This window comes from Clarias gariepinus, chromosome 24 (assembly GCF_024256425.1).
Source record: "Clarias gariepinus isolate MV-2021 ecotype Netherlands chromosome 24, CGAR_prim_01v2, whole genome shotgun sequence".
Taxonomy (NCBI): Eukaryota; Metazoa; Chordata; class Actinopteri; order Siluriformes; family Clariidae; genus Clarias; species Clarias gariepinus.
In genome coordinates this window covers 24,507,832-24,519,842 of record NC_071123.1, presented here as the reverse complement: position 1 = coordinate 24,519,842, position 12,011 = coordinate 24,507,832, and the positions used below count along the sequence as shown (strand labels likewise).

Here is a 12,011-nt window from a genome sequence, read left to right as displayed (position 1 = left end):
GGTTTATTGGGGAAAACAGCTAATAAGATATATGATGATATTATCGAGTTTATACAAGAATGTGAATTAAGTAAAATAATATAGAATATACATAATACATTTCTATACCCATCATATTAATAAATGCATACATCCTGATCCACACTCCAGTCCAGTTGGTGGCGGTAATGCACCATAAAGCTGGTTTGCCAACCGCCATAAAACACCAGAAGAAGAAGAAGAAGAAGAAGAGATTGTTTGCCGGTTAGAAGAAAAAAGAGTGTGTTAAAGCGGCTGATTCCGCCTGACAGCAGCTCGTTTAGAGGTGAGGACACTGGACTGGATTACTCTGACTGGGGAGGAGGTTCTGTCTGTCCCAGACCCGCGGCTTCATTTACTGTTTAACTCGTAAAAGTCAGTCAGTAATTCAGTACAGCTTTAAGTAAACCGAGTAGACCTGATTGATTAACCAGGTAATACATTTGTATTGTTTTTTTTTTTTTTTTTTTCGGAACAAAAACACAGAATGCGAGAGGAAAAACAACACGAGCGGTCTGAGACCGCGGTGAAGTTGGTTTGACGTTGGATATTCGAGCTCCGGCATCCAGATTTCCAAATTGTGGCGGAGATTCGCTGATTTGTAGCGGGGATTCGCTAACAGAGTCCGGCCAAAGCAGCTCGCCTACTGCGCGAGTTAGGGACCGTCTGAAAATTACGGATATTATTAATATTATACGCATATTTAAAATAAATAAATGATCTATTGCCTCAAAATCCATTCTAAAATGTGTGTCCACTTATTCTGGAGAGGGCACAACCTTTTTTTGGCAATATTATGACTTTTCATTTTTATTAATAATTAGTATTTAATAATTCTGCATTTTACTTCAATATCTTCCAAGTCATGTGACCTATTGCCTCAAAATCTATTCTATAAGAGGTGTCCACCTGTCCTGCAGAGGGCACAAACTTTTTTTGTCAATATTATCACTTTTCATACTGAGTAATAATTAATATTTAATAATTATGCATTTTACTTCAATACCTTACAGGTCATGTGACCAATTCCCTCAAAATCTATTCTATAAGAGGTGTCCACCTGTCCTGCAGAGGGCACAACCTTTTTTCTGTCAATATTATCACTTTAGATTTTTATTAATAATTAATAATTAATAATTATGCATTTTACTTCAATACCTTCCAGGTCATGTGACATATTGCCTCAAAATCCATTCTAAAATGTGTGTCCACCTGTCCTGCAAAGGGCACAACCTTTTTTCTGTCAATATTATCACTTTAGATTTTTATTAATAATTAATATTTAATAATTCTGCATTTTACTTCAATACCGTTCAAGTCATAAGACCTATTTCCTCAAAATCTATTCTATAAGAGGTGTCCACCTGTCCTGCAGAGGGCACAACCTTTTTTTGTCAATATTATCACTTTAGATTTTTATTAATAATTAATATTTAATAATTATGCATTTTACTTCAATACCTTTTAGGTCTTTTTGCAGTAGCAGTAGCAGTGATTAACCTTTTCATAGTGATGTGCCCACTCTTTAGGCTATAGCAAATGACATGTAGTCAAGCACTGCTTGCACAACTTCTTCAGTAGCAACCAGGGCTGGTTCATCTGTACGGTATAATGGAACTTGCAGGCATACAAAACTGAAGTACTGATCAGATGGTCGGTAAATCAAGCCACACCTCCACCAAGTTGCTGTTGTTGAGCCCTTGAGCTAGGCCCTTAACCCTATCTGCTCCAGGGGTGCCATATCATAGCTGACCCTCATGCTCATGCTCTCTGGTATGTGAAGAATTTTTTTTGTGCGCAGTAATGTACAGTATGTGACAAATAAAGGCTTAACTTAAGTTAGGGTGTCTCAATGTGATACCCATGTACAGATTATTAGGGCCCAAGCACTATGACATCAGCCCTATTACAGTACATTACAGTGTGTAAAGGGCCCTCTTGTTCTTCTAAAGATTGTTATTAGGAACCAAGCATATGAACATCAGCTCTACAGTTTGTCGTCTTAGTGTGTGAAGGGCCCCCTTTTTTTTTATTAGGGCCCAAGCACTATATGTCGTCTGTATGTCGTCATAGTGTGTGAATGGCCATTATGTTCTTCTAAGGATTTTCTTTTTATTAAGGCCCAAGCACTATGAACATCAGCCCTGGTATGTTACAGTTTGTGAGGGCCCTCTTGTTCTTCTAAGAATTTGTTTTTTAATAGGGCCTAAGCACTATGAACATCAGCCCTATTATGTTACAGTGTATGAAGGGTACTCTTGTTCTTCTAAGGGTTATTGTAATTAGGGCCCAAGAACCATGATATCAGCTCTATGTCATCATAGTGTGTCAAGGAGCCTTATGTTCTTATGTTGTCGTCGTTGGTCTTTTGGCTGCTCCCGGCAAGGGGTCGCCACAGCGAAATACCCTGTCCCCACTACAACTTGGCACAGGTTTTACTAGGATTATTATTTTTTAAGAGTCCGAGCACTATGATATTAGCCCTATTACATCATAGTGTATGAAGTTGTTTTTCTAAGGATTTTTTCCAGCCTCCAGGTCTTTTTGCTTTTCTAGCACGCCCTGAAAGTCATTAGTAACAGGTTAGAAACTGCTGCCATTAGGATGCAACTCCCAGGGCCCTTACACAAGATTTTGCTGCATAGCTTATGCACACTTGCATGTATACATGGAAAACCCCAAAACTTGATTCCAAAAAAGTTGCGACACTGTACAAACTATGAATAAAAACAGAATGCAATGAAGTGGAAGTTTTAAATTTCAATATTTAATCCATAATAGAATATAGATAACATTTCAAATGTTGAAAGTGAGACATTTTTAAATGTCATGCCAAATATTGGCTCATTTTGGATTTTATGAGAGCTACATATTCCAAAAGTTGTGACAGGTAGCAATAAGATGCCGGAAAAGTCAAATGTACATATAAGAATCAGCTGGAGGACCAATTTGCAACTTATTAGGAAAACATGATTGGGTATAAAAAGAACCTCTTAGAGTGGCCGTGTCTGTCAGAAGACAAGATGGGGGGGGGGGATTCCCTCAATGCTGCAGCGACTTTCTGTGTGACATTATATTGAGTGACATCACATTGAGTGACATTATTGTGTGATGCTTTTCTTCAGCATCCAGAGCTCTTTGAAGGTCTTGACATAAAATTCCCCCCAAATCATGTCATTATGTTATTGGTATGTCTCTTTTAAATGCATGTGTCCACTGTGTCCAATGTATTTCTGCGCAAGATGCTTGGAGCTGCTCATCATTGCTTGCAACTGTATTTCAACCTTAGTTATTATAAGTATAAGTAAATATAACTATATATATATATATATATATATATATATATAAATATAAGTATAAGTATACTGTAAGTATAAGTGACTTAGTGCAACCGGGGGGGTTGTAGTCAGACAACACAGAATGGTGGTGTGTAAAATAACCCTGGTGGTAAGGAAGGTGAAGAGGACAAAGGCAGAGCAGAGGACAAAGTGGTGGAAGCTGAGAAAGGAAGAATGTTGTGTAGTCTTTAGGGAGGAGTTAAGACAGGCCATGGGTGGTCAGGAGGTGCTTTTAGTTGACTGGACAACTACAGCCAATATTAGGGAGACAGGTAGGAGGGTACTTGGTGTATCATCAAGAAGGGAAAAGTGGACAAGGAGACTTGGTGGTGGAATAAGGAAGTCCAGGAGTGTATACAGGGAAAGAGGCTAGCTAAGAAAAAGTGGGACACTGAGAGGACTAAAGAGAGTAGACATGAGTACAGAGAGATGCAGCGTGAGGTGAAGGTAGAGGTGGCAAAGGCCAAAGAAAGAGCATATGAGGACTTGTATGCTAGGCTAGACAGTAAGGAGGGAGAGGTGGATCTGTACAGGTTGATAAGAAAGAGATGGAAAGGATGTGCAGCAGGTTAGAGTGATTAAAGATAAAGATGGAAATGTACTGACAGATGCCAGGAGGGTGATGGGAAGATGGAAGGAGTACTTTGAGGAATTGAGGAATGAGGAAAACGAAAGAGAACAAAGTGGAACAGGAAGTAGCAAATATTAGTAGAAGTGAGGTGAGAAGGGCGTTGAAGGGGATGAAGAGTGGAAAGGCTGTTGGTCCTGATGACATACCTGTGGGAGGTATGGAAGTGCTTAGGAGAGGTGGCAGCAGAGTTTCTGACAAGTTTGTTTAACAAGATCTTGGAGGAATGGAGGAGAAGTGTATTGGTGCAGATTTTTAAGAACAAGGGAGATGTGCAAAGCTATGGCAATTACAGAGGTATAAATCTAATAAGCCATACGATGAAGCTGTGGGATAGAGTAGTGGAAGCTAGGTTAAGGGCAGAAGTGAGCATTTGTGAGCAGCAATATGGTTTTATGCCTAAAAAAAAATACATCAGATGCAGCATTTGCTTTGAGGATGCTGGTGGAGAAGTACAGAGAAGGTAATTAAGAGTTGCATTTTGTCTTTGTAGATTTAGAGAAAGCGTACGACAGGGTGCTGAAAGAGGAGCTGTGGTGTTGTATGAGGAAGTCTGGAGTGGCAGAAAAGTATGAGCAAGACGGAATACATGTGTGTGAATGAGAGGAACCTAAGAGGAACGGTGAGGCTACAGGGAGCAGAGCTGAAGATGTTGAGGTTCTCTTTGGGAGTGACTAGGATGGATAGGATTAAGAATGAGTTCATCAGAGGGACAACCCATGATGTTTTGGAGATGAAGTCAGAGAGGGCAGATTGAGGTGGTTTGGACATGTTCAGAGGAGAGATTGTGAATATATCGGTAGAAGGATGCTGAGGTTGGACCTGCCAGGCAGGAGGTCTAGAGAAAGATTTACAGATGCAGTTAGAGAGGACATGAAGTTAGTTGGTGTAAGAGAAGAGGATGCAGAGGATAGGGTTAGATGAAGGCAAATGATTCGCTGTGGCGACCACTGAAAGGGAACAGTCGAAAGACAAAGAAGAAGTATAAGTGACTTAAATGTAAGTGATAATATTGATAATTTAATGTGTCCACTTGTCCTCTGCAGCTCAGGTGGACACACATTTTAGAATGAATTTCGAGGCAATAGGTCACATGACCTGGAAAGTATTGAAGTAAAATGCATAATTATTAAATATTAATTATTAATAAAAATGAAAAGTGATAATATTGACAGAAAAAGGTTGTGCCCTCTGCAGGACAGGTGGACACACATTTTAGAATGGATTTTGAGTCAATAGGTCACATGACTTGGAAGATATTGAAGTAAAATGCAGAATTATTAAATATTAATTATTAATAAAAATGAAAAGTGATCATATTAACAAAAAAAAGGTTGTGCCCTTTGCAGGACAGGTGGACACACATTTTAGATTAGATTTTGAAGCAATAATTTGTTTATTTGTTTTAAATATCAATGTTTATAATATTAATATTATCCGTACTTCAGTCGGACAGTAATTTGCAGACGGTCCCTAGGCGACGTGCTTTCGCCGGACTCTATTAGCGAATCGCCGCTACAAATCAGCGAATCGCCGCTACAAATCTGGATGCCGGGGCTCGAATATCCAACGTCCAACGTCAAACCAACTTCACCGCGGTCTCACTGAGCTCCGTGTACTTCCTCATTCTTTTAAATCTCCTGTGTTTAAATCTCTACAGGTTTCAGTAAAATTTCATCTCTCCCTGTGGTTTTATTATTTATTATAATAAATACAGTAACTGTTAAAGACTTTACTTTGATAAAATCAGAAACACATTATATGATTCATTTTCCTAAAAATTAAAATAGTTATTTTTACTTTCAGAATGGTGTAGATGTGTTTATATCTGTGTAGTGATGATGTAGAGGAGCTGAGTGAGCTGCAGCAATATGTATGTTGATATTATAATAATAATAATAATAATAAAAAGGCAAACTCATGCCTTAATTATGTCACTTGTAAAGAACATAGTGTTGAGTTTTCTTGCACACAAAACCTTTTTAATAACAAAGATTATTGAAAATCATAAAAAACATTTATTACAATACTAAAAGTTCAGTATACATTATTACCCTTCAGCTTCACTCTGTAGTTTATGGCGGCAGTTTATTGTAGAAGTCCATGACTGCTGGGGAAACTGAGTGTAACAGATGGTAGTTTGCAGTGAAAAACATCCAACAATGAGATTTAATTTCCAGCAATAAAATAACATTTATGTCCCAATTCATTGTTAACTTTTTTTTTCTTTTGCAGACGTGAGAGCAAAGGATGGCCGGTGCACGTATGTAAACCTGCAATCAATACACAATGTGTATCATAATCTATGTATTATATATTTTTAAATTAAAACACTTTTAAATTAATATAATGTCTAAAATGTCTACAAAAAATTACTAAATAAAAATGAGTAGATAAAGAGATACATAAATTATTTTAATACATTTTATTAATATCAAAAAATATAAAATTATCTACTTCTAGTGAGGGTTTGTTTGCTATTTAAATTGTCAGAAAAGGATATTACAATACCTGAAACATCTCAGATTAGTGTCATTTATCACACATAAATATCATAAAAATAGGACACCGCTACAACACTGTTATACGTCATCATACGTATCCGGTCATTTACATGTACACATACAGTATGGCCGTAAGCAAAACAAACAATGAGTTATCAAATGCTCAGCAAACTGCCGTGCTACTGAACTTTTATATTTCTTTGTAGCATGCAGTAAAGTCTATATGACATAAAAATATATTTTTGTAATATCGCGCAATCGGTGCTATCCGCTAGCAAACTTTAGAGTTTTTTTTTGCAAACGTTTTTTTTTTTTACAAAAAATCACTATAAGCACAAACACGAGACTAAAGGTAATATACATATAATGAAAACTTGTCATAAAAATCCTTATTAATTAATCCTTAAAAATTAGTTACATATATGGGTCTGCTTGCTCGAGTGAGCGGCCATCTTGAAAATTTCGCTTAGCCCTTCGTTTGAAGTGAGGTCCCGAAAAATCTTCGTTTGGAGGGCTATCTGGCCCTTCTCCTTACCCCTACCCCTCCAACCAAAAGAGAAATGAGACACCCCTACCCCTTCACGTGAACGCGCCAAACAGAGGGGTAGGGCTAAGCGTAGGGGTAAGGGGTAGAATTGGGATTGGGCTTTACTGTAAGATTTACTGATTCACTTTAAACATTGTATTTATTGTGAATATAAACTGGCTCAGTGAAAGCATTTGCTTTCCAGTGTTCATGAATAATAACATGTATGTTCTGAATCTAATGTTACATCTTATGTTCATGTATTAATATCTCTCATAACTTCACCATAGATGCTGACGTTGGTAAAGACATGAAGAAGAATCCGAATGAAAATCCGTCATTGGAACAGCATTTTGTTGGTAAGATGTAAGAAAATGTCTGCACAGAAAGTATGAATCAAAAGAGCATGAGTAAATTATACAAAACTGCTATTTATGAATCACAAAAGCAACATTTTAAAGAACTGGAGGAAAACAAAAGCCAAGGTCTGTATTGCAACATGTAGTTGTCCCTCATTCACTTACTCTCAGATTCACGGATTGGCTTTAAACACTGTATTAATTGTAAAGCTAATCTTGTTTCACCACAAACACTGTTTGAATTCTAATAATATTAATATAAAAATACATTTAAGCTGTTGTGTTATAACATAGCAAATTTGTTGATTTGTTTCTATAGTTCTTCTCTACATCATTCATGAAATTAAAGGCATCAGTGAAATATCAGATTGCATGGAAGCCTGAATTCTACATCCTAGTGGTTCTGTATTCTCAACTTTTTTTTTTTCGTTCCATATCACTCACAGGCCCACGGAGAGTGGACAATGAAACTCGCACCAAACTTAAAAAACGATGGGTGGTAAACAGCAAGAAATATCGACAGACATTTCAGGAACTCATTGAAGATCCTGATTTGAAGAGCGTGGGAAATGGAAAACTTTTCCTGTGCACAAAGCGTGAATACAAGATAGGAAGAGGAGCCAGAGGAACCCGGGTGTACATCGGGATGAGGGATGATGGTACTGAGGTAGCAGTTAAACGAATGGTCCAAGATGACAATAAACAACTGAAGGATGAGATGAAAGTACTGCGTGATCCAAAGCTGGAGCACAAGAACATCGTCAGATATCTAGATTTCTCAGAAGACCAGGATTTTGTTTACCTCTGCCTGCAACTCTGTGAATGTGACTTTAAAGAATACAAGAAAACCAGTAAACCTGATCAGGATGCTTTGAAGAAAGTGATGAAGGAAGTTCTTCTCGGATTGCAAGCCCTCCACGATGCTCGAATCATTCACAGAGATTTAAAACCCAGGAATATTTTAATTGGTATTTATTTATTTTTCCATCTTATAAGCTTCTTTCATTGAGAAACTCACCACAGTGAAATCACCGACTTACAATTATCTACTCACTACTAAGTGCTGATCTCATGATTACAGTGCGCGCACACACACACACACACACACACACACACACACACAGAAATAACTTTACCAATCCTTTTAACAGATGTGGAAGGAAACGCAAGATTGGCTGACTTTGGTATAAGCCGCATGATAAACCAAGATGCAAGTACGGTGCATACGTCAAGAGCCGGTACACGAGGCTGGGAGGCAGCAGAGATCCTGAATACAGACGGAACGCGTAGATACAAAACAAGCACCGACATTCAGGTCCGTCTCATAGTCACTAATGTGTTTCTCAATTAAAAATATTTCTTTATGATGCGTAACTTCCATTATTGAATTTGGAAATGTGTTTATTTTTAGGGTTAAATGATTACAGTTACTTGTGGTTTCAGGTGGCTGGAATGTTGATGTATTACATCCTCTCTGGTGGGAAACATCCTTTCGGCACAGGTAATGAAACAGAAGAAAACATTCAGGAAGGAAATTACCAACTGGATGAAACAACTGATGTGGAAGCAAGACATCTGATTGAGAAAATGATTGCACATGAACCAAAAGCCAGGCTGAGTGTCAAGGAGGCAGTAGAGCATCCTTATTTCTGGGATGATAAAGGGTAAAAAAGAACTTTTCCTCAAGACATTAAAAATACAGAAAAGTCTGGTTTTTCGGAAACAACATATGAAGAAATGCGGGGGGGGGGGTCAAGACTTTTGCACAGTGCACTGTACTGTGAGTCTTTATATGTCTTGGTCGTCACCACTGGCTTCAGTTTTATTCCTCACTTTCCAAAGGGGTGGAATTCATGTTGAAAGGGACCATTCATAGTGTGAAGATATGAACCAGTTTGTTCCACAGCAATACACTGAAAACAACAAGAAAATGTTTTTTCAATCTGAGAATTCCAAAAAAATCATGCATTTCACTCACCATGTTTTTTGCATGCAGTAACTTTGGATCTAGAAGCAAGAATAACAGCAACAGAAGGCTTAGGCTAGCTGGATCCCTCGATATATAGCACTTTAATTGTACTTTAACCGGGTACATTGTAAATATTTATATTGCATTATATTTATCATTATTAAAATCAAAGAGGAATGAAAATGTGAACATGTATCTTATTTTTCATATAAAATGAGTGATCAAAAAATACCAAGGAATCAAAAAAGAAAAACAGAATAAACAAATTATTTTGTAGGAATCATTGACCGACTTTAACACTCAGGAATATTTTACGTTTGTTTCTGTCTAGGAGGGATGGATTTCTGAGGGAGATCGGAGACAAAAGACCGGTGCAGAAATACAAAGAGGTGGACACTAAGCTTAGCGAAACCGTGGGAAAATATACAAAGTTTTTTGACTGGAAATCTAAGGTTGTTATTTTAATCTACTCCAAAAGTATCTGCTCCCCAGACCACCCTGCCCATATGTGGTTCTTCCCCAAACTGTTAACACACATTTAGCAACACACAATTGTATAGAATGCCTCTGTATGCTGTAGCATGACATTATCCCTTTACTGGAACCAAGCATGACAAAAAGACCCTGTGAGATACACACAAAGCAAGCTCCTGGAGGACATGGTGTGTTAGGGTTGGAGTGGAAGAACTCGAGTGTGATGATGGTCGAGGATTCTCAGGACTTAACTGTTTGTATATTATCAAAAAGCACCAAAGAATCGAAAAGGAAAACAGAAATAAACAAATGATTTTGTAGTGCAGATGTTAGAACTAACTGATAATTATGTAAAGACTTTTTTTTTTTACTTTTTATTAAAGCTTTCTAATACTTTAATACTTTTCATCTGCTAGAGAATAATCTGAACATACAGTATATCCTGTGTTTACAGATTGAAGAAAAGTGTGATTCAAACCTTCCAGATAATTTACTTGGCCTGCTGCGTTTTCTGCGGAACAGATTGGTGCATGGGTATGTCAGTGAGCCTTAATTATTATTATTTTTTTTTTTATATAAACAGCAACTAAATGGTTTTCTTTTATTCCACATAAGGGAGAACTTCAACCTGAAAATATATATGGAAAAGTTTCCAGAATTCTACATCAGCGCTAACGAGTTGGCCAAAGATATGGGATGGAAATAGCAAGCTGGTTCATGTTCTCACATTCAACCGGAGCAGACGTCCCTTACACTTGTTTTTAAATCTGTGGTGAAATTATTGTGCCCTCTATGGGGCAGATATGCAGTGATGTCATACCAGTAGCTCAAATTTTTTTTAATTCTAAATGGGTGGTACTGTATTTTCTAAGTATAAACTCTCTTTTTGTACATGTATATTCTTAGCTTAATATATTATTAAATCACATCATAAAAACTAAGTAATTAAAATCAAGATAAGTTACTAATTGTATAAAGGTACTATTGTCTGAAGCACCAATTTTCGTTTATGAATGTGAACTCTCTTGGAAGCCAATCAGCTTCTACCATTATATTAAGATTAAAGAGGATTAAAATCTTTTAACTGTGTGGAGTTTGACATTTTTTAGTGGACTAACAATAAGTAATAGATATATGGCAGTAAATTAGATCTACTGCCATATATCTATCATTTATTGTTAGTTAATCCAAGTGCATATTTTATTAAAAAAAAAAACAAAAAAAGCAGTGTAAATCTAATGGTCACCTTTACATTGAGAATTTTCACATTACTCAGGTCTTAACAGTAAGATTGCCTTTTTTTTTTAAAACAGGTGGCTGATCATTTTCACTGTCACAAAAATAAATAAACATGGGCATTCTGGTAACACAATAAAAAAAACAACTGTATATTATTATTATTTGTATGCCTCTCTTCTGTTGGTCACATGACATCAACAATGTTATCATGATATTAACAATTACTTTAGTGTATTACAAATATTCAAATCCTTAATAGTACAAAACATTGTACCATCAGCTAATATACACTCACTAAAAGGATTATTAGGAACACCACACTAATACGGTGTTTGACCCCCTTTTGCCTTCAGAACTGCCTTAATTCTTTGTGGCATTGATTCAACAAGGTGCTGAAAGCATTCTTTAGAAATGTTGGCCCATATTGATAGGATAGCATCTTGCAGTTGATGGAGATTTGTGGGATGCACATCCAGGGCACGAAGCTCCCGTTCCACCACATCCCAAAGATGCTCTATGGAGATCTGGTGACTGTGGGGGACATTTTAGTACAGTGAACTCATTGTCATGTTCAAGAAACCAATTTAAAATGATTCGAGCTTTGTGACATGGTGCATTATCCTGCTGGAAGTAGCCATCAGAGGATGGGTACATGGTGGTCATAAAGGGATGGACATGGTCAGAAACAATGCTCAGGTAGCCTGTGGCATTTAAATGATGCCCAATTGGCACTAAGGGGCCTAAAGTGTGCCAAGAAAACATCCCCCACACCATTACACCACCACCACCAGCCTGCACAGTGGTAACAAGGCATGATGGATCCATGTTCTCATTCTGTTTACGCCAAATTCTGACTCTACCATTTGAATGTCTCAACAGAAATCGAGACTCATCAGACCAGGCAACATTTTTCCAGTCTTCAACTGTCAAATTTTGGTAAGCTCGTGCAAATTGTA

The 12,011-nt window shown here is 37.3% G+C and overlaps 1 protein-coding gene across 6 annotated transcripts; it reads left to right on the top strand.

Annotated features, from left to right (window-relative positions):
- Positions 1–216: 216 nt before the first annotated feature.
- Positions 217–10,900, top strand: LOC128511906 (serine/threonine-protein kinase/endoribonuclease IRE1-like). 6 transcript variants are annotated; one of them, XM_053484940.1, is made up of 9 exons: positions 217–304; positions 6,220–6,247; positions 7,305–7,373; positions 7,820–8,341; positions 8,525–8,688; positions 8,817–9,037; positions 9,674–9,794; positions 10,271–10,350; positions 10,432–10,900. In XM_053484940.1, exons 2-9 carry the CDS (start codon positions 6,235–6,237, stop codon positions 10,520–10,522), a joined length of 1,281 nt encoding a protein of 426 aa, XP_053340915.1. In that variant the 5' UTR covers positions 217–304; positions 6,220–6,234; the 3' UTR covers positions 10,523–10,900. The 6 variants fall into 6 exon arrangements, 5 of the variants coding, with proteins under 5 accessions (XP_053340915.1, XP_053340916.1, XP_053340914.1 ...); XM_053484941.1 differs by having other exon boundaries at positions 234–452; positions 9,674–9,731; XM_053484939.1 differs by having other exon boundaries at positions 234–452.
- Positions 10,901–12,011: the final 1,111 nt, after the last annotated feature.

What these genes read in the sequence shown, in the direction of transcription:
- LOC128511906 (XM_053484940.1), top strand. An exon ending in AAACAAGCACCGACATTCAG is followed by an intron (nt 8,689 to 8,816) that starts GTCCGTCTCATA and finishes TTGTGGTTTCAG; the next exon opens with GTGGCTGGAATGTTGATGTA. An exon ending in TTTTTGACTGGAAATCTAAG is followed by an intron (nt 9,795 to 10,270) that starts GTTGTTATTTTA and finishes CTGTGTTTACAG; the next exon opens with ATTGAAGAAAAGTGTGATTC.